This window comes from Balaenoptera borealis, assembly GCF_965194805.1.
Source record: "Balaenoptera borealis genome assembly, chromosome: 14".
NCBI lineage: Eukaryota > Metazoa > Chordata > Mammalia > Artiodactyla > Balaenopteridae > Balaenoptera > Balaenoptera borealis.
This window is the reverse complement of record NC_138875.1, coordinates 80,907,198-80,931,652: the sequence shown is the minus strand read 5'-3', so window position 1 is coordinate 80,931,652 and position 24,455 is coordinate 80,907,198. Positions and strand designations below refer to the sequence as shown.

General features: G+C 43.3%; 1 protein-coding gene across 16 annotated transcripts in view; it reads right to left on the bottom strand.

The window, feature by feature from the left end:
* SUDS3 (SDS3 homolog, SIN3A corepressor complex component) overlaps nucleotides 1-24,455 on the bottom strand; it is a 384,413-nt gene that overhangs the window by 281,434 nt on the left and 78,524 nt on the right. For 3 of the 16 annotated variants that reach the window (XM_082355967.1, XM_082355969.1, XM_082355970.1), the window contains exon 14: nucleotides 18,724-18,792. The exons of 12 other annotated variants lie outside the window; for them this stretch is intronic. In XM_082355967.1, the coding sequence (XP_082212093.1) occupies nucleotides 18,726-18,792 (67 nt within the window). In that variant the 3' untranslated portion in view covers nucleotides 18,724-18,725. Of the gene's footprint in view, nucleotides 1-14,030; nucleotides 14,088-18,723; nucleotides 18,793-24,455 lie in introns of all 16 variants that reach the window. One more of the 16 variants, XM_082355968.1, reaches the window with a different exon arrangement.

Genomic DNA, 24,455 nt, shown 5'->3' with positions numbered 1-24,455 from the left:
TCTAGTGGGTAGAGGCCAGGCATGTTAATAAACATCCTATAGTGCACAGGACAGTCCCCACAACAAGGAATTGCCTGGTCCAAAATGTCAACAGTGCTGAGATTGGGAAACCCTGGCTTAGATTAATCTAGATCAGGGTTAGCCAACTATAACCCATGTGCCATGTTTGACCCACTGCCTAATTTTATAAAGTTTTATTGGGACACAGACACACTCATTCATTTCCATATTGTCTACAACAGAGAGTTGTCACACGGCTAGTGGTGACAGAGGTCACATGTTCCCCGCCCCCTCAAAGCTTAAAATATTTTCTCTCTGGCCTTTTTCTGAAAAAGCTTGCTGATCCTTGATCTGGAGCTGGGGATGGGAGAATATGTAAACAAAATTAGGGTTCTGTTAGGAAGAAGGAGAACTGATATTGGGAAGTAATAAACAGTAATGACTATCAAGATAAAAGTCTGTTTATGGAGGTCACACCGTAGGGCACAGCTCTCAGCAGGAATTTTCCCAACGAAAATTTATTTCCACATAAAGGACTTATTACAAAAACTAGGGCCTTAGACCTTACGCAATTTTTAAGTTGGTGGGAGGTGTGAACCCTCCAACTTGCACCCGCCCCCCCAAAAAAATCCAGATTTTCCCCATTCAACTCCTACCACAGAGACAGAAGTGATCATCAGAGATCAGTGAGTTCTGAGTCCACGAAGATCTCAGAGTCAGGCCTGGTGTGAGCTCTGGGGCAGGCCACAGTCACCCCGAAATCAAGGGAGGGGCACACAGGGACGCTTTAGAACACTCCTGGGGGAGGGAGTTACCCAGCAGAGAGGCCCATGGGACAGACGAGAGAAGCACTCCAGAAACACGGCTGCCCAAACAGTCTTGTCCCATAACGTCCCAGGGCCTATCAGTAAGTCCTCTTCCCTCTACTAGTTTAAGTGGGGTTTTTTTGCTTGGACCAAAGGATCCCTGAGGAGGACAAGACCTCCTGAGTCACTGAACACCCTTTCCAGGACACTCCCCTCATCGCCTCAGGGGCAGGGTAAATATTCACCCCCTGGGCAGACTGGCTCCTCCTCTCTCCTTCCATCCCGGTCATCCAGGGAGATTCCCGACCCATTTGGCAGGAAATTAGGCAGGCCCAGAGGCCTGACTGACAGAACCTTCAAGACTTAAAAACTAGGAAACCCAGGAGGGAGAATGGTACCTGACTTTTCAGAGTTATTTTAAAGATTTCTTTTAATGGCAAGTATAAATGGTTACTGGACTTGTCAGACTTGAGTCAATATCAACTCCTAAAAAGGACTAAGAAGGAAAAAAAAAAAAAAAAAAAAAACACCATTTTAAGTGGAAAAAAAAAAAAAAATCCATCGCCATTTCTTTTCGACCTGGGATAATAATGTGACTCCGATCTTCCCATTCGTTCAGGCCGGTCTTTAAGTTACCAGAAACCCCCCCACTAAACATCCTGTTCCTATTTCTTCCCTATTTGATATTTTAATTGAATGAGAACTATCATATCCTGGCCAATATTCATTCCCCATCTGTTGCTTCTCCGGTTTTTTTCTGGGAGCGCCTGGGGCAACACTCCTTCCCGGAACAAAATCTCCTCTCTCTGACTTCCTCTGGAAGAGATTCTCTTTCCTGAAGCCAGAATCATTTGCCTCCTGGAAGCAAATCTCTCCTGGAGGAGTCCCCCAGGGGCCACCATCTGGGTTTCCGGGCTGCCCTCACTCTTCAGCAAGCGTGTTGCCACCACTGGCTCCAGCCCACCCCCCTCAGCCTGAGGCTTTGGGAAAGGGGTCCCTCCCCTGGAACCACAGCCAAGGCAAGATCAAACAAATGACGATTCTGAGTTATACAAACTGACTTCTTCCCAGCAACATCACAGTGAAGACAAACACCTCATGTGAACATATTCAGCGCACACACTCCGACTAAGTTCTGAATTCTACAGACAGAGATGAAGAAAATATAATCCAAAGCCCCCAAGAAGTCAATCTTGAATAACACTGTCCAGTAGAAAAATAGGCACAAAAGCCACATTTGTAATCTGGGAGTTTCTAGTAACCATGTTAAAATAAGTACAAAGAGGGACTTCCCTGGTGGTGCAGTGGTTAAGAATCCGCCTGCAGGGACACGGGTTCGATCCCTGGTCCGGGAAGATCCCACATGCCGCGGAGCAGCTAAGCCCGTGCGCCACAACTACTGAGCCCACGCACCACAACTACTGAAGCCCGTGCGCTCTAGGGCCCGCACACCACGACAAAGAGTAGCCCCCGCTCAGTACAACTAGAGAAAGCCCGCGCACAGCAATGAAGACCCAATGCAGCCAAAAATAAATTAAAAAATTAAAAAAAAAAAAAAGTACAAATAAACAGGTACTTCCAGGCACTTCACATACATTATTTTCTAATTTAATCCTCACAACAAGCATATGAACCAAGACCTTTTACTCCCTCATATTGGAGATGGTAACACTGAGGACCAGAGAGGGTGAAACTGCTCAGGATCTGACACTGAGCGGTATTAGGGGGATTTAAACCAGACAATTTAGATGCAAAGTCTATGCTCTTGGCATACTTGACTGTTGTAGAGAAGTTGCTATTCAGAAAGCTCAAGTAGGTGGGTCCCTTCCAAAACAAGAAGCCTTTTTTCTTTCATCCTTTAATCTATTTCTGGCTTATATATTTAGATTCTGAAAAATCTAGGACTTTTTCTGTGGCAAACATGTCAAGCCAAGACATTAAACTCAGACCTAACCAAATATGCTTTTGTCAATGTTGCAAACTGGCTCTCAGTTTGTTTGGCCCTTGTTTATCTGCAAAATATTTTCCTTCCTACCTTGTATCTGTTGGTGCCATCTAGCACAGGCACAGAGAGGCTAACTAGCTGTGGGTCGGTCACACAGCTCATGACAGGTCAGAATTAGAACCCCTTCTTGGGGTTCCTAATCCACACTGGGTCCCAAGGAAATTCCTCTTGGATCTAAACAACCTCCCAGAGAAACAGCCTTTCCCCAGAGACACAAAGGATTAAAATAGAACATCTTCAGGCATTCATTTATTGTGCACCTATTATATGCCCAGCACTGGGCTGCACTGGGCTAGGTGCTGGGATTAAAGAGAAAAAAGACAAGATGCCCACTCTCAGAGAACTCACATTGTCCCAGAGGCAGCAGACAGAGTGGACAACTGCAGTACCATGTGATGAGAACCACGAAAGGGAAACTGTGGGAACCCTGGGGCAAAGCACTTAACCCTGCCAGGGGGGTACCAGGGGATGGGGATGGTAGTGGTCACGGAAAACTCCCTGGAGGAGGTAATGACTGAACTGAGTCTTGAAGAATGAGAGTGAAAAAGCAGAAGACACAAGGTCAGGAAGAAATGAGGCTGGAGAGATAGGCAGGGTCAGATCATGAAAGGCCTTGAGTACCCAAGTAAGGAGTTTGGACATTTCCTTGAAGACAATGAGGGATTGTGCCTCAGTTTCCACATCTAAAATGAGGGAAATAATCCCAACCAACTCATCGGGTTTTTGTGAGATTAAACCACAATTATCGCTGAAAGTTTTTAGAGAGAGTGATAATATGATAATACTAATTACTGTTAATATGACAACTACCATTAATTAAACATCTATTCCTTAAAAAACTAAAAGTAGAACTACCATATGACCCAGCAATCCCACTCCTGGGCATATACCCAGAGAAAACCATAATTCAAAAAGATACATGCACCCCAATGCTCATTGCAGCACTATTTACAAGAGCCAGGACATGGAAGCAACCTAAGTGTCCATCAAAAGAAGAACGGATAAAGAAGATGTGGTACATATATACAATGCAATATTACTCAGCCATAAAAAGGAATGAAATTGTGCAGTTTGCAGAGACGTGGACAGACCTAGAGGCTGTCATACAGAGTGAAGTAAATCAGAAAGAGAAAAACAAATATCGTATAATATCACTTATATGTGGTATCTAGAAAAATGATACAGATGAACTTATTTGCAAAGCAGAAATAGAGGCACAGACGTAGAGAATGGACGTATGGATACCGGGGGGCGGGGGAAGGGGGGGGGATGAATTGAGAGATTGGGATTGACATATATACGCTACTGTGTATAAAATAGATAACTAATGAGAACCTACTGTATAGCACAGGGATCTCTACTCAGTGCTCTGTGGTGACCTAAATGGGAAGGAAATCCAAAAAAGAGGGGATATATGTATACGTATAGCTGATTCACTCTGCTGTACAGCAGAAACTAACACAACATTGTAAAGCAACTATATTCCCATAAAAATTAATTAAAAGAAAAATTTTAAATAAATTAAACATCTATATGTGCTAGACATGGTGCTAAGCACTTCATGGACATCACCATTTTTCTTCTAAACATTTGTCATTATCTGAAATTGCATCATGTATTTGTTGGATTGTGCAATTACTGCCTGCTTCTCCCACTAGAAGAAAGCTTCCCAAGGGCAGGACCTGCTTGTCTTGTTTGCTGCTGCATCTCCAGTGCCTACAATGGAGACTGACACATGAAGTAGGAGCTCAATAAATCATGGTTGGATGAATAAATGATGATCCCATTTACAATAATCCAGAGAAATAAATATTATTTCCTTCCTTTTACAAATGAGGAAACTGAAGTGTAGAGAGATCATTCAGGCTGCAATGTGGACAAAAGATGAAAGATGAGAAACGTTGGAGGCAAGGAGACCAGTGAGGAGGCTATTTTAGACTTTCAGGGAAGAAAACTGGGATGGAGAAAAGTTACTACACTGAAGAGATATTAAGAAGGTGGAGGAATGGATGGATGGGTGGGTAGATGGATGAGTAAATATGTGGATGGGTGAATATGTGGGATATGTGGGTGAACAGATGGGTGAGTGAATGGATAGGTGGGTGAACTGATGGACGGGTAGATGGATACATGGGTGGGTTGATTACAGATGAGTGGATAAATAGATCTTCAGAAGGCCCTAAATGTCCTTGCATGAAGCATCTTATACATAGAATAAAATTTTTTACCGGAAGTAACCAGAATGGATATCAAAATATTGCCCAGATGATGAAGACAAGTCTTTAACATCATCATAATCAGGGAATATAACAATCCTCTCCTATATGTCTTCATACCAATTTTGCCCAAGACTCATGTGCTCAATTACTCTTCCCATTACCCCCCCAAGACAAATAAGGCATAAATCAGCCCTTAAGCTGTCCTTCCTTCAGCTGATTTCCAAATCCACAGTGCTGAGGCTTTAAATTATTCTGTATATAACTTGGTTAAGCAGTACCTGGGTCCAGATAGGATGATCTTATTGTCAGGGAGACAGAGTTGGCCTGACCTGCAAAAGCTTCTGCTGATGCTATTGCTATTCCAGGGAGAGTGTTAAAGCCAACTCAGAATGGCTTTGAAAGATGAGTCCTGTCCAGTCAAGTTTGAATAGACATCCAGCCGTAAAAACTCCCAGTTGTGTCATTCTCCCTTATTAAAGGCAACACGTAGACAGAGAGGAGTCTGATCTGTTCTTTTTCTTCAGCCCCTTCTTCCCACCCTTTCCCTGTGTCTTGAAAACACATACACACACACACTCACTGCCAAATTCAGGGCTAGAGTACGTGAAATACATTAAGATAATTTAAAGGAAAGCCCCGCCTCAAAACAGTATCTTCCCAATCTTTCCTTGAAATTCCCCCATGAGCAATACATTCTTTTGTAATCAGCATTACCCTCTTGTGACCTGATGATCTCGTTGTAAATAATACTCAAGTATTCCACAGGCTAGACCAGCAGGAGTCAATAGGTCCCTATGGGAACTTCCCCTACCTAGCCTGTCCATTTAGTTTGCTAGGGCTGCTATTACAAAGTACCACAGACTGGGTGGCTTAACCAAAAGAAATTTTTCTCACAGTTCTGGAGGCTGGAAGTCCAAATTCAAGGTCTTCTCTCTATACCTGTCTGTGTACTAATCTCTTCTTAAAAATAGAGAGACAACAGTCACATTGGATGAGGGCCCGCCTTAATGACCTCATTTAACCTCAATTACCTCCATAAGATGCTATCTCAAGTACAGTCACATTCTGAGGTACTGGGGGTTAGGACTTCAACATATGGATTTGGGAGGAGACACAATTCAGCCCATAACACCCTGGAACACTGAGTGGTCCAGGAAAGCATCTTGTCCAATACCCACATCAAAGAAGTCTCGTCTCCAGTGGGACAGTTCTTAAGTATATCCACTTGTACATGAATGTTCATAGCAGCATTATGTATAAAAGCCAAAATGTGGGAACAACCCAAGTGTCCATTAATGAATGAATAAACAAATGTGGTAGAAGCATGCAATGGAATATGATTCAGCCATAAAAATGAATACAGTACTGACGCGGGCTACAACATGGATGAACCTCAAAACATTACACCAACGGAAGGAAACCAGACAAAAGACCACATAGTGTATGATTCCATTTATATGAAATGTCCAGAATAGGCAACTCCATGGAGACAGAAAGTGGATTAGGAAGGTTGGAAAAGAAATTAAAACAAACCTGGGTGTATGCTTGATGTGGGTGCACATGGAAAAAGGTCTTCAAGAATATGTTTAGATTACCAGCAGCAAGTACCTTTAGGGAGTGGAAGGGGAAGTAGCTAGGATTTATTCACTATTTACCCTGATACCCTTTTCTAACTTTAGAATATTTTAAGTACATCTTTAAACAAAAGCCCTCAAGCAAATTGGTGACGTGTATTACAAATTTTAAAACTGTGCTTGAGACAAATTAATAGAGATGTCTGTGCATGTGGATGTTTGCCTTATTATTTATAATACGGGGAATTTTCAAACTACCAATGTCCAATAACAGGGCACTGGTTAAATTAATTACACTATGTACATGTACAGGAACACTATTTTTCAAAAATACTCTTATTTTTTGAAAAACTCCTATTTTTCAAAACCATTTAATGCATAAAACTGTCTATGATGCACTGCTGAAGTGCGGGGGGGAAAACCCAACTAATTCTAAAGAGTACTGTATGTAAGGTCCAAAATTTTGTTTAAAATACCTGTGTTTATGCATATGCATTATATACAACCAGTATATCCACACGCATAGAAAAAGGTCAGAAAAAAATGTTAAAGAGGTTACCTCTGAGTTACAAAATTATGGGTAATTTTTATTCTTATTCCTTCAGTCACTTCATAATTATTGTGTACCTACCAAGTGTTTCCTGTATTTCCCTTTTTATGAATATGTTTTATTTCTGTAACTAGAAAAGAACAATAAATGTTCATTTTAAAGGGATAAAAAAGATCTCTGGAAACAAAACAGACTACCAGCTTCCTCTCACTCCCCTAAATCTGAACTGCTGTTTGCACTTAACCTTAGCATGTGAGATCTGACCACTACAGGAGCCTTAAAGGAATGGGGACCAAGTGGGGAACTAAGCTTTGCTTCTGCTCAGGGACAAAACCATCACCCCATGCAACCACTCACCATCATCCCATGTGGCCATCTTCCAAATATACAAAACCCACTCACTTCTCTCCTTTCCTACCTAGTTCTCCTCTTTTCTACACATCTTTGAATTGCCCACACTAATACTCACAGTCATGTCCCTAGGTTGGACATCCGTAGTTTTTGCCAACCTGCATCCATTCACTCTTCTCCTAGCAAAGGATCCTGAATTATCTCTGAGGAATACCATCTTTGTGTTCTCATCCAATGTGTTACAGGTTGGGCTCCATCCCTAGCCCAGGGTCAGAACATACCACCCAGGTCCAATTCAACGAGCACATTAAACATTAAATCCCTCTGGTCAAAATGACTGGCTCAGGGATAATCATGTGAGCCCATGAGATTCAGTGAGGCTTTTGCTGGGTATGCTGGGATGAAGACTGTCCTACTTTTCCTGTTGTGTGTAGACATGAAACAAAAGTACCTATTCCTGGGAACTGCTGGCAGTCACTGTAAGACCATAAAGGGAATACTAGTCTGTGAATGGGATCGACTCAAAGAAAGCAGAACAGAGAGATGGAGAGAGAGAGAACGATGCGCCTGGATCCAGCCATATGCTGACCTTTTAGTTACTTCAGCCAATAGAGTTCCTCCTTTGCTTAAGCCAGTCTGAGTCGTGTTGCTTCACTGACTCCCAACCAAACACCACCAGCTGACATACCTGCCTTCCTCTGACTGACTGGGCAGTCACCTGCACTGGAAGATGTCTTAAACAGAAACCCAGACTTGGGTTTGAATCCTTCCTCTACTACTTATTAGCTATGTGACCTTGAGCCGGTCACTTACTCTTTCTCCTTCCTTATCTGTAAAAGAATAGTAACACCTGGGCTTTCTTGGTGGCGCAGTGGTGGAGAATCTGCCTGCCAATGCAGGGGACACGGGTTCGAGCCCTGGTCTGGGAACATCCCACATGCCGCGGAGCGACTAGGCCCGTGAGCCACAACTACTGAGCCTGCGCGTCTGGAGCCTGTGCTCCGCAACAAGAGAGGCCACGATAGTGAGAGGCCCGCGCACCGCAATGAAGAGTGGCCCCCGCTTGCCGCAACTAGAGAAAGCCCTCGCACAGAAACGAAGACCCAACACAGCCAAAATAAATAAATAAATAAAAAAGAAATTAATGTGTTTAAAAAAAAAAAAAAAAAGAATAGTAACACCTAACTCACAGCCTTGTTGTGAGAATCAAATGTTAAGGATTTTGATTTTTAAGAACAATGGGAAGTCTTTGACAGACATTAATGAGGAGAGTTCTTCAATCTGCCTTGAAAAAAATCACTTTGGCTGTTGTATAGAGAACAGATGGGAGGAGGGCAAGAGTGAAAGCAGAGAGATCTGTTAGGAAGGGGCTTTAGAAGTCCAGGCAGATGATGGTGGCTTGAACCAGAACAACATTTACCCACTGTCAACTATAATACCAAATGACAGTTGTCAAAATGGCAATCACCAAGTTTACCAAAATTCCCATACCATCTCTGACTTTTTGCCATGTTATTATCACATGAATGAATTTCGTGCTTCAGTAAATTCTGCCACACCTTAAGCAATAATACGACATCTCGAGGTTGATTTACAAGAGATATAGACACACTATATCACATAACACATATGTTGGGGAAACACTGACCAAAACTGCCTGCCCTGGCCATACCCAATAGTAACCACTGGCATGAGTTATCTTACAACAGGAGGTCCTGGTAAGGAACACGGAACCAACAAGCTACCACCAACCGGAAGAATTCGCGAAAGGTCAAAAGGAGAGAGGAGACGCCAGCCCATATGTCCTGCCAACCTCCCAGAATCCTTCTCACTAGAATCCACCTTGGCTGAGTGATGCGTGCGCCACCAGGAAGGACCCTGAGTCAGAATGATTAGCCAGAGACAACCCAGAAACTAACCCCATTACCATAAAACCCGAGACTGCAAGCCACGTGGCAGAGCAGTTCTCCTGGGTTCCCTTACCCTGCTGCTCTCCACCCGGGCGCCTCTTCCCAATAAAGTCTCTTGCTTTGTCAGCACGTGTGTCTCCTCGGATAATTCATTTCCGAGTGTTAGAAAGAGCCCGCTCTCGGGACCTGGAAGGGGTCCCCCTTCCTGCAACATGTATATGATAAATTACATGTCATATATATGATAAACTACATACCATAGATATTATACATTAGATACATATTACTGTCATAATATTTCTAATCTACATTAAGGTAAGTACATAACTATTAATTTTTTTAACGTTTATGTACACATCACTGAAAATCAACTCAAATACTACCATTAGGAGACAATAAACCACCCAAAAGGATTGTGGGAGGTACAGGGGACAGAAAGAACTATTTCTTCTGGTTATTCAGAGAAAAAGTGCTAGTTAGCAGCAAGTAAGGTAATTTAAGAAGGCTAGTAGAAAAGTCTTACCTGTAGATGGACCTTACTTTAAGAGTGAACCCAATTAAAAAAAAAAAAAACTCAGCTGAGCAGAGAAATGAGAGGGCGATTATTTGAACGACAATTCTTTCCAGTGACATTTTAGACTGAGAGCTCCCCTACTGAATGAGTGCCTAGTACAATCATTAACTACTTGACAGAAAACCTGGGGGCTGGGGAGGAAGGAGGGGGTAAAGAGGAATCTTAAAGCCGAGTCCTGGCCCATTTAAGACCAATTTGAAATGAAGATTTCAGAACGTCTGAAAGTATAATTTAAGTGAATGGGCTAAGTAGGCTTCTGCGAATAACTCTTCCACTTAGACAATGTTCCTCAAGAACACCCTACTCTGCAGTCATTAAAAAGGGTGTTTTAGGAGAATATTTAACGACATTGGAAACATCTCAAAAGCAGGTGGCAAATCAGCATGTACAGCATGATTCCAATTTCAGATTTAAAAAAGAAATTCTATACATGGGTTTAAAAAAAAGACTAGGAGCCCACATTAAAATGTTATATTTAGATGGTGGGTTAGATGGATGATATACATTTTCTCCTTTATTCTTGTCAGAATTTACTCAAGTCTCTGATAATTTTTTAAGCAGAGGATAATTAAAGGATTTTTTTTAATATGAATTCATTGATGGTCTATTGTAAACTGTACCAATTTCTTATTGACTGAAAACATAAAATAGGAAAACTCTTACTAGAAGAGCCAAATCTGATATTTCAAATATGATGGTATAATGATAGTTAACATTTGTAACCACTTAATACGTGTCAGGCACGGAGCTCAGCACCTTATATAATCATGTCATTGACAATGATTCCTCACAACCACTCTATGAGATGGGTATTTTTATGCATACACACCCCTCAATTTTCCAAACAGAAGAAACTGGGGCTCAGAGCAAAGTCATAACCTGTTCAAGGTCACTAGCTGGCAGGTGACAGAGAATCCAGGTCTCCTTATTTCTAATTCAGAGCTCTTTCTCCTCCACAGCATTGGGTTTCTACAGATGCCCTAGTTTATGAGCTGAAAATATCCCGTAATTACCCCATAAATAAGCCATAGAACTTATTTATTCCTTGCGTTTAACTTATTATGTAGCATTTAAAGGACACATTACATTGAGCGAGAACCATCAATCTTTCACATAATGCTCCGGTTAATAACTTGGTAATTATAATCCACAGTCACAAAGCTGAATATGCTTGTCACTTCCATGGTGCCAGATCACCCTTTAAAGAAGAGAACTCATCAATTATCTCCGACCTGCTCACTTGGTGAATTTACACCCTCCCAGAGCACCAGCACTTACCATGGTGGTCGGAGAGTTCAATAGTAATTGCAGAGTCCCTAAACCTAAGGATTTAAAAAGCTGTGTGTCCATAATCCCCTTTAACATGGTATCAGAATATCATCTGGCCATTCATCAACGTTAATAGAACTCCTATTGGAAAGCATTCACTCTGTGTATTCCAAGACCTGAGCTAACCACTTTGCGTACAGGAGGAATAGTAGAATAAAATGTTTATCAATCTTATCAGACCCAACATCTCTTTGTATCAGTCAGTTTCTGGTGCATAACAATCTCAAAAATCTCAATGACTTACAAGGAAAAAAAAACTTACAGTAAGTCCCCTACATACGAACAAGTTCCGTTCTAAGAGTGAGTTCATAAGTCCAATTTGTTCATAAGTCCAACAAAGTTAGCCTAGCTACCCAACTAACACAGTCAGCTATATAGTACTGTACTGTAATAGGTTATAATACTTTTCACACAAATAATACATAAAAAACAAACACAAAAAATGAAACATTTTAGATCTTATAGTACAGTACCTTGAAAAGTACAGTAGTACAGTACAACAGCTGGCATACGGGGCAGGCATCGAGTGAACAGGCAAGAAGAGTTACTGACTGGAGAAGGGAGAGGTGGTGGGAGATGGTAGAGCTGAAGGATCGTCAGCAATAGGAGACTGAAGGCAAGCTGCAATTTCACTCACACATCCTGGGCTTGAAATAAAGATACTGTACTACTGTACTCTATACAGTACTGTAAAGTATACAAAAGCACAACCACTTGTAGAGGATGCACGCATGTGACAATGTACGCCAGACACGTGAACTAACTTATGTGACTGGACATGTGAACACACGTTCACATCTTTGAAAGTTCACAACTTGAAGGTTCATATGTAGGGGACTTACTGTATGTTTTTTACTCATGAGTCTGTGGTTGGCTGTGGTTCTGCTGAGCTCATCTGGGACCCCATGAGCTTGGCTCCAGGTTAGGGTCTCTCCATTCTCCACAGAGCAGTGGACACACATTTTCTCACAGCAAATATCAAAAGAACGAGAGGATGAGTGAAAGCACATGATGCCTTTTGAGCACGAGGCTCAAGACTGGCATCCCTCCATTTCTGTCCAGGTATCATTGGCCGAAGCAAGTTCCATGGCTAAGCCCCAAACCAGTGAGGCACATAAATACTCTCCACCCACTCTACTGAGAAGTACTACAAAGTCACATGGCAAAATGTGTTGATGTGTAATTCCATTATGCGAGAGAGGAAGAATTGGGACCAATGATCCATTCTACCCACCCTTTTATAACAAATATACTGTAATGTGCCCTTTATACTGTCACAGAATGAAATTCAGAGACAGTATAACCTACATACATGTATAATTTTCAAAAATCAATTACATATGTAAATGCTAGAAGACATAGTGAGGTAGTCTGATGATGGCATATAAATAAAGAGCCACTGTGGGCATAACAGATAAAATACAAGCTGATTCAGGGGTGTGATGCTGGCTCCTCAAATACCTTGAATGACGTTTCCATTGGTGATGTGATTTTTTTTTGGAAATGGTATACAACTATGGATAACATTTTGAGCAAAATAAACTACAACCATCCCTTGATGCATACTGTAGAAAAATCAGAATGTGCTAAAACCATGCAAAATATACTCTATATGTAAAACAAGCTCAGATGACAATAAATGAGTTTTTCACCTACACGAAGGTCTGGCAGGGTACTGGCAGGTCAAGCAGGACACAGGACAGATCTTCCCCACACATCGCTAAATGTCTAGCTCGCCTGGTCCTCTAAAGCAAATCATACCAAAGTCATGATTTTGTAACTCCCCATCACCATAACTACCAAAATCGTCCCCATAAATTTCTGAAAAGAGCCCTAGGGGGCAGTATTGCCCCAGTGAGAACCACTGGTGTTGCATTAGAGTGAAATCTTTGATGTTCTACAGCCTGATTCTGAATCCAAGCTCTGCCGCGTACTTACTAGCTGTGTAACTTTGGACAGGTTACTGAATTATTCTGTGTCTGCCTTACTCATAATGTTGCTTTAAGGATTAAATGGGAGCATGCAAATGGCAAAGCATTTGGCACAAAGCCTGCACACACGAAGCACTTAATAAAAGTCAGAGCCTGATGTTATACCATTCAGTTAACTTATTCCCATTTCACAGATGAGGAAACTGGAGCTCGAATGAGATGTCTTTGGACATCATTCCTCCTCCTCTCCCTGATGTCTTCTAGTCTAAAGATGGGTAATCGCTGATGTTCTGCTGAGGATCAGTTTCAGAAGAAAGGTGAGACTGGAAAGGTTGTGGGATTGACAGGTGAGTCCATGAGTGGAGGGGACCTGGATTCAAATTCTAGGCTAGGATATGTAGTGGTTTTACTCTGAAAAAAAAAGCATTTCCCAGGAGTTCCCTGGCGGTCCAGTGGTTAGGACTCTGTGCTTTCACTGCCGTGGGCCTGGGTTCAATCCCTGGTCGGGGAACTAAGATCCCGCAAGCCATGCAGTGTGGCCAAAAGAAAAAAAAAAAAATTTAAATACATATATATGGAATAAAAAAAGCACTTCCCTTCACATCTGCATCAGTGTTACCACTTGGCACACTTAAGAATGGTGGCAGCACAGAATCGTCCCGCAGCGGTCCAGAGGAGGATATGGTCTTCAGTGGCAACGTCAGGAGAGATTAGAGAGGCAGAATCCAAGACAGGCTCTGGATTCAGATGCCAGGGTGCAAACCCCAGCTCTACCACTTACCATTCATGCATCCATTCGACCTTGGGTGAAAACTCCCCTGTGCCTCAATTTCTTCATCTGTAAAACACTAGTACATATCTCACGGGGTTGTTGTGAAGATTAAATGAGTTAATACACGTAGAGCATGTAGAACAGTGTTGGCATATGATAATCTCTATATAATTGTGCACAACTGGTGTCCACCCACAGGTTCAGTGCAGTCATACAGAGCCTGACCCACGGTGGGTGATAAAAAGTGGTGAATGGATGGAGAAGGGTAGGAAATAACTGTGAACTTTGGAAACATGTAATATTCAGTGTCCGATTTGGGCATCTGGAAAGCTACAGTGGAGTATTTACGCTTATTGCTACGCTCTCAACCACTAGACTGGATGGTCTTTCAAAAATGCAGAACAAAACTGAGGTGCGTCAAGTTGTGCTCACAGCAGTTAACATTCTAAATGAACTAAAGCCATCAGCATCAATCTTATACAGACTTGTCCTAACAAGTAAGGAGGTTTTTTTTAACCTATACTTGTCAACATTCACAGAGGAGAATGAAGGAGGATGCATTGGTGAGAAAAAGAATGAGACAACAGGAGGAAGGAAAGCAGAGAGAAGCAGGGTGCCTAGTACAGTCCTGATGCATAGTAGGGCCTCAATCATTATTTGTTGAATGAGTGGATAACTGGATGGAGGGATGGATGGAAGGATGGAGGGAGGGATGCCTAATCTCCCTTTCTGCCCCCATTTCAACCTTCAAACAAAGACAAAAGATTTCCAGAGATGAATGAGCATCTCTGTTTTTTAAGGCCAACAGCTTCCTTAGGAAGAGATGATGAAAATACCATGTTTTCCAGTGTTGGACAAATCATAAATATCTCAAATTGTAGTGGAGCTCTGCCACTTACTAGTTATGTGACCTGCAGTGAGTCGATATGATTCTCTGAGCATCATTTTTCTCATAAGTGGCCTCTAAGAATCCACACGGTGCAGACATCATATAATCTCATGAATGGTTTATGTGCATGAGTGTAGGCTCATATTTATACATTATAACCAGGGCCCAGTTCATTAGTTTTGTTCATGCCAACTCTCTTATCATTATTATGACACAGCCTGTTATTGTATATTGATGACTCTTTACTTCTACACAGTACTCAAGCGTTTATAAAACACTGTGATGTCATGGCTACCATTTATTTAATGATTATGTGCTCTCTCACAGGTCCTCACAACTCAGTGAGTAGGTACTTCCAATCCTGTATCAGTCATATATTCCCCCCAGTGATGCTGAGTAACAAGCAAGCACAAAAACCCCAGAACATTTAGCAATAAACATTTATGTGGGGTTCAGCCGACCAAGGTGAGGCTCATCTGATTTTGCTGCCTTGCTCACGAGCCTGTGGGTAACTGCAAGTTATCTACACAGCTTTGCTGATTTTGGCTGGACTCACTGACACGTCTGGGATTTGGCTTGATGTTGGCTGATTTAGGATGGCCTCTGCTGGGATGTCTGGGACAACTCAGGCTCCACAACATGGGCCTCTCCTCCTCTAGCAGGCTTGCCTGGAAATTTTCGCATGGCAATTGCACAAACATTTTTGCAGACCTCTGCTTGCATAGCCTCTAACGTTGCTTTGGCTAAAGCAAGTCACAAGGCCCACACAGATTATTTAAAAGATGGGAGGGATTTCCTCGGTGGTCCAGGGGATAAGACTCGGCACTCCCAATGCAGGGGGCCCGGGTTTGATCCCTGGTCGGGGAACTAGATCCCGCATGCTTGCCACAACTAAGAGGTCGCATGCCACAACTAAGAAGTCCACATGCCGCAACTAAAAGATCCCACGTGCCGCAAGGATGATCTCGCGTGCTGCAACTAAGACCCAGTGCAGCCAAAATAAATTAAAAAATAAACAAAACTAAATAAATAAACAAAAGATGGGAAATACCCTCCACCTCTTTTATAGGAGGAATTGCAAAGGCTGTTATTGGTTGAACTGTGTCTCCTTAAAATTCACATGTTGAAGTCCTAACTTCAGAATGTGACATTCAGTCCTATCTCAGAAGGTGACATTATTTGCAAATAGGGTCTTTACAGAGATAATCAAGTTAAAATGAGGTCTTTATGATAGGCCCTACTCCAATATGACTAGTATCCCTATAAGAAGGAGCAAGTTAAACACAGACTAGGACACAGGGAAGGAAATGTGGAAAATGCTATCTATAAGCCAAGGAGAGAGGCCTGGAACAGATCCTTCCTCACAGCCCTCAGAAGGAACCAACTCTGCCAACACCTTGATCTCAGACTTCTAGCCTCTAGAACTGTAAGACTATAAATTTCTGTTGTTTAAGCCACCCAGTCTGTGGTACTTTGTTAAGGCAGCCCTAGCAAACTAATACAAGGGGTAAAGAATGAAGGCAGGGACTTCCCTGGTGGCGCAGTGGTTAAGAATTCGCCTGCCAATGCAGGGGGCATGGGTTCAAGCCCTGGTCCAGGAAGATCCCTCATGTTGCGGAGCAACTAAGCCCGTGTGCCACAACTACTGAGCCTGAGCTCTAGAGCCCGCGAGCCACAACTACTTAGCCCGTATGTCACAACTACTTAAGTCCGTGTGCCTAGAGCCCGTGCTCCGTAACATGAGAAGCCACTGCAATGAGAAGCCCACGCACTGTAACAAAGAGTAGCCCCGGCTCACCGCAACTAGAGAAAGCCCGTGTGCAGCAACGAAGACCAATGCAGCCAAAGATAAAAAATTAATTAATTAATTAATTAATTTTAAAAAAAAGAATGAAGGCATTAACGCAATCAATCCTCAATACTCTATTTTTCAGTGGGGACACTGAGGCTCAGAGAGTCTGGTTAATGTACCACCCAAGAGGCATCGGAGGTGTGAGTGGAACCCAGGTCTTCTTTGCCAGACATCCTTGCACCTGCCATGGAGACATTTCAGTTCCCAACCCTTTGTCTTTTCCTAGGTGGCGTCCAACAGGGAGGCACAGGCACAGGCAGGACACCGTTCATGCCCAACTAGGCAAGGCTGTGCATGTTGCTTCAAAGCTTCTGTTTTAATGATCTAGTAATTGTGTTTATGGCTTTCCAATGAAGTGTGCAGAGCTCTGATAGCCGTCACTGGTGTCTTGAGGGCCTTTATTTGACCTGAGACTGTACAGAGCTTCTGATAGATACAAAAAGGTGTGTGAGGCAAAGAGGAGAAAATTCTGGTCAAATATTTTTCAAAATGGTTTTTGGCTAATCACTCTACACACTTGAGCCACCAACTACATCTACATTGAACATACTCAATTATTTGGGATAACTTTGAAGCCACTGTAATGATTTCTTTGGACAGAATAAAATGAAAGGAAAAGACTTGGGTCATTAATTCATGTATCAGTCAGGGTTCTTGAGACAAAAAGAACCAATAGGAGAGAGAGAGAGAGAAAGAGAGAAAGAAAGAAAGAAAGAGAAAGAAAGGAAGTAAGGAAGGAAGGGGGGGAGAGAGGGAGAGAGGGAGAGAGAGAGAGAGAGAGAGGGAGGGAGGGAGGGAAGGAGGGAAGGAGGGAGGGAGGGAGGGAGGGAGGAAGGAAGGAAGGAAGGAAGGAAGGGGGGGAGAGAGGGAGAGAGAGAGAGAGAGGGAGGGAAGGAGGGAGGGAAGGAGGGAAGGAGGGAGGGAGGGAGGGAGGGAGGGAGGGAGGAAGGAAGGAAGGAAGGAAGAAAGAAAAAGAAAGAGAGAAAGATTTATTATAGCTATTGGCTCATATGATTATGGGGGCTGAGAAGTCTGCCATCTGCAAGCTGAAGCCCCAGGAAAGCCAGTGGTGTGGTTCAAAGGCCCCAGAGCCAGAGAGCTGACGTATAGATTCTAGTCCAGGTGCACAGGGCCAAGGGTAGGAGACGATCAATGTCCCAGCTCCGAGAGTCAGATAGGGTTAATTCAACCTTCCTCCACCGGTTTATTCTATTCAAGCCCTCAGTGGATTGGATGAGGCCCACCACGCTGGGGAGGGCCACCTGCTTTACCTAGTTCACCAATTCGAAAGCTAATCTCTTCCAGAAGCATCCCGACAGACATAACCAGATAAAATATTTAGCCAGCAATTTGGGCATCCCATGGCCCGGTCAAGTTGACACGTAAAACTAATATTTACTGAATACCTACTACACGCCAAGCACTGTTACAGCTCTTAGAATACAGACATGAGTGAGGTACAATCCACACACACTAGAAGCTTCACTACCTCACTCACTGTTCACTCATCAAATTCTAATTATGAGCATCTACTGAGATGAACAAGACATACATGGTCCCTGCTCTCGTGGGGTCTACAGGTGAGCTGGTGAAACAGGTATTGGATAACTGATGGCATAATTAAGCAATGACAATTGTGATGAGTGCTGCAAAGGAGAAGCTGAAGTTGTTAATGACTGTGTGACAGGAAGACCTGATCTATTTATTTTGGGGGGGGGGGGAGGGAGGGCGGAGGGATGGATGAGGAAAGACTATCATTAGGAAATGAGGTTTGAGCTGAGATCTTTTTTTTTTTTTTTTTTTGCCATGCTGAGCAGCGAAAGCACGGAGTCCTAACCACTGGACCGGCAGGGAATTCCCTCGAGCTGAGTAGGGATTAGCCAAGCAAAGATAGTGGAAACTTCCTCCTGAGAAGGAGAAAAGAAGCTGCCCTGACATCTAAGAGCTGGGCTGGTACTTACTATCAGCTTGGCCTCGGTGTTGCTATGAGCCGTTCATGCTGGCACTCACGGCTAGGGCTTGGTGTTCTCCTGTTGAAGATAAACAATTGCACAGAACATCAATATCAGACAAGGCCACTCTGAGACCACAGGGGAGCAAGACAATGGAACACAGACCAAACATGAACACCGTCCAAACCACAAAAATGACCAAAATTCCCCTACCCTGTCTAATATGAGGGGCTGCTGCTTCTTTACCAATTTCCCAAATGAGCTCAATCAGCCTTTTCTCCCTTTGGATAAGATTTATTAAGATGCCCAATCATAGAATTACTCCCACTTCCTGCCAGTATCCAGTCCAGAGCAAAGTCCCAGTTCTTTAAACCCTCCCCAAATCACCCAACCTAAGTCCAAATCCCATACTAAGTCCTTTTTAAAACCTTCTTACTGAGATACCCCACAGCTCCCATCGTGCCTTTCCCCCCTCACTGCAATGAATACTAAAACCAATTTGTTCAACTGCAAGTGTGTTCCTGGTGGTCTTTAGCCGAAGGGCATTGACACTTGGTAAATTTGGATGTTTAATTAATATTTATCATAGATAATGTATTAGTTTTACAGTAAATTTAAGATGGAATTGTTTTTATGTGCTGTATATACACTTTCACAGTACACTGAGAACCTTTTATAATTAATGTGTCTAGTATATCTTTATTTAGATTAGAAGCATAGTTTATTATCTTAAATCAATGAAGGCTTAAACTTCTCATAGCTCTGCTTTTGGCAATCTGTAGTTGTCACTTTTCTTCAAGTCCTAACCTGTGTTACTAATGATCTGGGAGAATCCATAGTGAGCTTTGGCCTTTGGCACCTTGACCTTAACTTGACCAAACCAGAACTCATTAATTGCTTCTAAAAACCTGGCTGACTGGAAATTTAGAAGAATTTATCCTATAAATTCACTGGCACAAAAATCCAAAGACATACACAAAGACATCTATCGCTTCACTGGTAATAACAACAATAACTCCCTCCCCCAAAAAACTGGAAACAACCCAAATTTCCATCAATACTCAGCTGGCTAAATGAATCTTAATACATACACCTCTACAGTGGAATACTACATAGTCATTAATAATAATGCTGTAAATATACATTAATTGGTTTGGAAAGATGCAGATAATATACTGTGGGGAAAAAAGTTATAGAATAATATAATCCAAGATTAATACACTCACTCACACACACACATACACACACATTTTTCTTAAAACATATTTTTATACCATAGGTAAAAGTGGGTTACTTCTGGGGATTGGGATTGAAGACTTTTATTCCATCTACATGGTCAAAAGTCATGTTGTTTTGCTTTTATTTTTAAAAAATGCATTTTTCATTTGTCCCATTTGCTGTATTCCTTTACCAGATTCACCAGCCACACAGTCCCCATCTAGGATCCTATCTTCTTTTCTTGTCACTAAACCCAGCCAAATGCTGAGCCAAACATTTCTACCTCTGAAACATTTCTCAAAGCTTCACCATGCCCTTCCTTCTGGTCTAGGTCAGTCTGAGCTGTCAGTTCTCCTGGACTCTACTTCCTCACTGTATACTCTGTACTGCCACAGGGGGCTCTTTCTAGCATACATAACCATAATCTTCATTCCTCTGCCCCAAAACCTTTGGCTCTCCTGGACCAACAGAATAAGCTTCAAACTTTCACTGTGGACTCCAAGATTCCGTTTTAGCTCCACTTTACCATTTCAGGCTTAAGTCAAGCATCCAAGGCATCCTTCACTCACATCCCAGACACAGCAGCATTACTGGATACCCTGAATTTGAACCTGCGTTAACATACCTTCAAATCTTTGCTCACATTGTTCTCTCCTTCCCCATGCCCCTCCTTTTAAATTCCATCTTTTAAAATACAAGTCTTGGGCTTCCCTGGTGGCGCAGTGGTTAGGAATCCGTCTGCCAATGCAGGGTACACGGGTTCGAGCCCTGGTCTGGGAAGATCCCACAGGCCGCGGAGCAACTAAGCCCACGTGCCACAACTACTGAGCCTGTGCGCCTAGAGCCCGTGCTCCGCAACAAGAGAAGCCGCCGCAGTGAGAGGCCCCCGCTCGCCGCAACTAGAGAAAGCCCGTGCGCAGCAACGAAGACCCAATGCAGCCAAAAATAAATAAATAAAATAAATAAATTTATTAAAAAATAAATAAATGAAATAAAATAAAAGAGTCTTGACTTACATTTGACACTGTAAATGTTTCTTCTTGCTTGTACTGAGAGGTAGCCTAACATGATTGGAAAAATGCACAGATTTTGAGCCGACCACCTGGGATGAAATCTCAGCTGCCACTTACTCTGTGACATTTACTTCACTATTCTGTACCTTGGTTTCCTCATCTGTAAAATATGGATAATAATAAAGCCAGTCTTCTAAGCTCACTTTCACAAAGCATAGAAGTACTGAACACAGTAAACACTTGAAAAATGGTAATTATTTTGATTATTGGATTCTAAGGTGACATTATTTTGTGTTGCTCTTGAGAAGTTGAAACTTCTAAATTAAATGCTCCCCTCCCAAAGCTACTAGCCTTTTGAGTTCTTATGATAGCTTTTTATGTATAACTTTTTTGGCCTTAGTCTCCATACATAATAGTTAAGAGCTTAAGCTCTGAAGTCAAATTTTCTGGATTCATGATCTCGACTGGATTCAAGGCAAGCTTGGGCAGAATAACCAAGTCTATGTGGCTCACTTTTTCCATCTATAAAATGAGTGAATAATATTCCTGCCTCATAAGGTTTGTTTTGAAGATTAAATGTGATCATATCTGGAAAGTGCTTAACGTGGTGCTAGCACATAGTAAGCACTCAATAAATGTTAGCTAGTATTATTATGAGAGAGTGAGGGAGAAGGAGAATATACTCAGGATAGGTTTAAAAAGGTGGAATTTAGAGACTTCCCTGGCGGTCCAGTGGTTAAAACTCTGCGCTCCCACTGCAGGGGGCACGGGTTAGAACTCTGGTCGGGAAACTAGATCCTGCATACCGTGTGATGAGGCCAAAAAATAAAATAAAAATTTTAAAAATTATTAAAAAGGTGGAATATATTTTAAGGACCCAGACAGAAAAATAAAGCTGCCTCAGGGATTCTCAGCTAAGCACTACTGACACTTTGGGCTGGACCGTTCTTTGTTGTGGAAGCTGTTCTGCATCCCCAAAACACAGGATAGAACATTTAAACAGCATCCCTGGCTTCTGCCTGAGACAAGAAGGAAGCGGGCCGGGCACAACCGCTAAAAGAGTGAGGAGGCGGACACAGCCATTGAGAAAAACTGGATGCGACAAAAACCGCTTAGAACCAGCTACACCCAAGATGGCGAAAGATCTGACTTCCAGTTGACCTTGAGCCTCATTATACGCTCATTGTAATATATTAGCATACTAATGACACACCCACCGACAGGCGCCATGACAGTTCCAAAGCTTACCATAAAAGGCCAAAAAGTGGGCAGTGGCCCAATAACTGGAAATCCCTGCCCCTTCCCCCAAACAGTTAGAATATTCTTCCTACCTGTTAGCACATGAAATTACCAAGCCCATAAAAAGTAACCACTCCCACACCCCCGGGGCACTCTCACCTCTGAGAGGGTCCGAGTTCCGCCTATGGAATGTGTATCTCTCCATATAAACTTGCTTTCCTTTTACTTTGGCTCGCTGCTCTTGAATTCTTTTCTGTGTGAAGCCAAGGACGCTCACTCGGTGGCCCATCCCGAGAACTCGCCAGAGACCTGGGACATGACCATTCTCTCACTCCCCCCTTCTCCTGCAACATCCCCACTAGTTGCCAGTAGCAACCCCTTCGCCCAGTCCAGTTGTAATAATCAAAAATGATTCCAAACATTGCCAAATATCCCCTTGGAGAGGGGAGGGACAAAATCATTTCCCGTTGAGAACCACTGGGGTACCTTCACAGGACCCAGAAAGTTGTTGGCCCATACGGCTCTGTCCTCTTGGCTTCTTTCTACCCTTTAAATTGCTCTGCAGGGACTTCCCTGGTGGCGCATTGTTTAAGAAACTGCCTGCCAATACAGGGGACACAGGTTCGAGCCCTGGTCCGGGAAGATCCCACATGCCGCAGAGCAACTAAGCCCGTGCGCCACAACTACTGAGCCTGCACTCTAGAGCCCGCATGCCACAGCTACTGAGCCGGTGTGCCATAACTACTGAGCCTGCGCTCTAAAGCCTATGCTCCGCAACAAGAGAAGCCACCGCAATGAGAAGCCTGAGCACCGCAACAAAGAGTAGCCCCCGCTCCACGCAACTAAAGAAATCTCATGTGCAGCAATGAAGACCCAACGCAGCCATAAATAAATAAATAAATAAATAAATTTATATTGCTCTGCAAATCAGCTTCCTCTGCAAGTTTCGCTCTTCTGCTCCCCCATAATTTAAGCCCACCTGGGCTTTAGTTTGCCATTGAAGGGGCAGGGCACAACCTCTTTTTTTTTTTTTTTTTTGGTTGTGTTGGGTCTTCGTTGCTGTGCACCGGCTTTCTCTAGTTGCTGTGCGCGGGCTTTCTCTAGTTGTGGTGAGCAGACGCAACTCTGCTGCGGTGCGCGGGTGTTGCGGTGCGTGAGCGTCTCATTGCGGTGGCTTCTCTTGTTGCGGAGCACGGGCTCTAGAGTGCAGGCTCAGTAGTTGTGGCGCACAGGCTTAGCTGCTCTGCGGCATGTGGGATCTTCCCGGACCAGGGCTCGAATCCGTGTCCTCTGCCTTGGCAGGTGGATTCTTAACCACTGCACCACCAGGGAAGCCCAGGGCACAGCCTTTAAAAGAATGACAGAGTCGTTGAGGATATGACAAAGACTGGTTGGAACCAGTTAGGTCCAAGATGGCGGAAGACTGGACTTCCAGTGGACCTCGAGCCTCATTATATGCTCATTGTAATACATTAGCATGCTAAATGACACCAGCGCCATGACAGTTCTGAAGCTGACCATCAAAGATCAAAAATTGGGCAGCGGAGGGACTTCCCTGGTAGTCCAGTGGTAAAGAATCCATCCTGAAATGTAGGGCATGTGGGTTCGATCCCTGGTCAGGGAACTAAGATCCCACATGCCGTGGGGAAACTAAGCCTGCACGCCACAACTACGGAGCCCACCTGCTCTGGAACCCGCACACTGCAAGAGAGAGAAAACCCACATGCCACAACTAGAGAGAAGCCCTCGTGCCGCAGCGAAGAGCCTGCCTGCCGCAACAAAAGATCCCACGTGCCACAATGAAGATCCCACGTGCCGCAACTAAAGACCCGATGCAGCCAAAATAAAAAACAAAGTGGCAGTGGCCCAATTCCTGGAAATTTCCGCCCCTTCCCCAAAATAGTTGGAATAATCCTCCCACTTGTTACCCAGCCCATAAAAACTAACCACCCCATATTTCAGGGCCCCTTGCCTTCTGAGATAGCCCACACTCTTTGTGGAGTGTGTTTCTCCCAAGGCCATTTTCACCTTTTGAGACAGACCGCATTCTGTTCACGAAAGGTGTTTTCTCTCTAAATAAATCCACTTCTTACCTATCACTTTGTCTTTCACTGAATTCTTTCTGCAATGGGACATCAAGAACCCGAGCTTCTGTAAGTCCTGAGACCAGGTATGTGATCTCGATTAAAGGACAGTGGGTTCAAGTCCCAATCTGCGTTGTGCAGTTTCACCGTGATACCAACGTTGGCCCATGCATTCCCATGCCGTTAA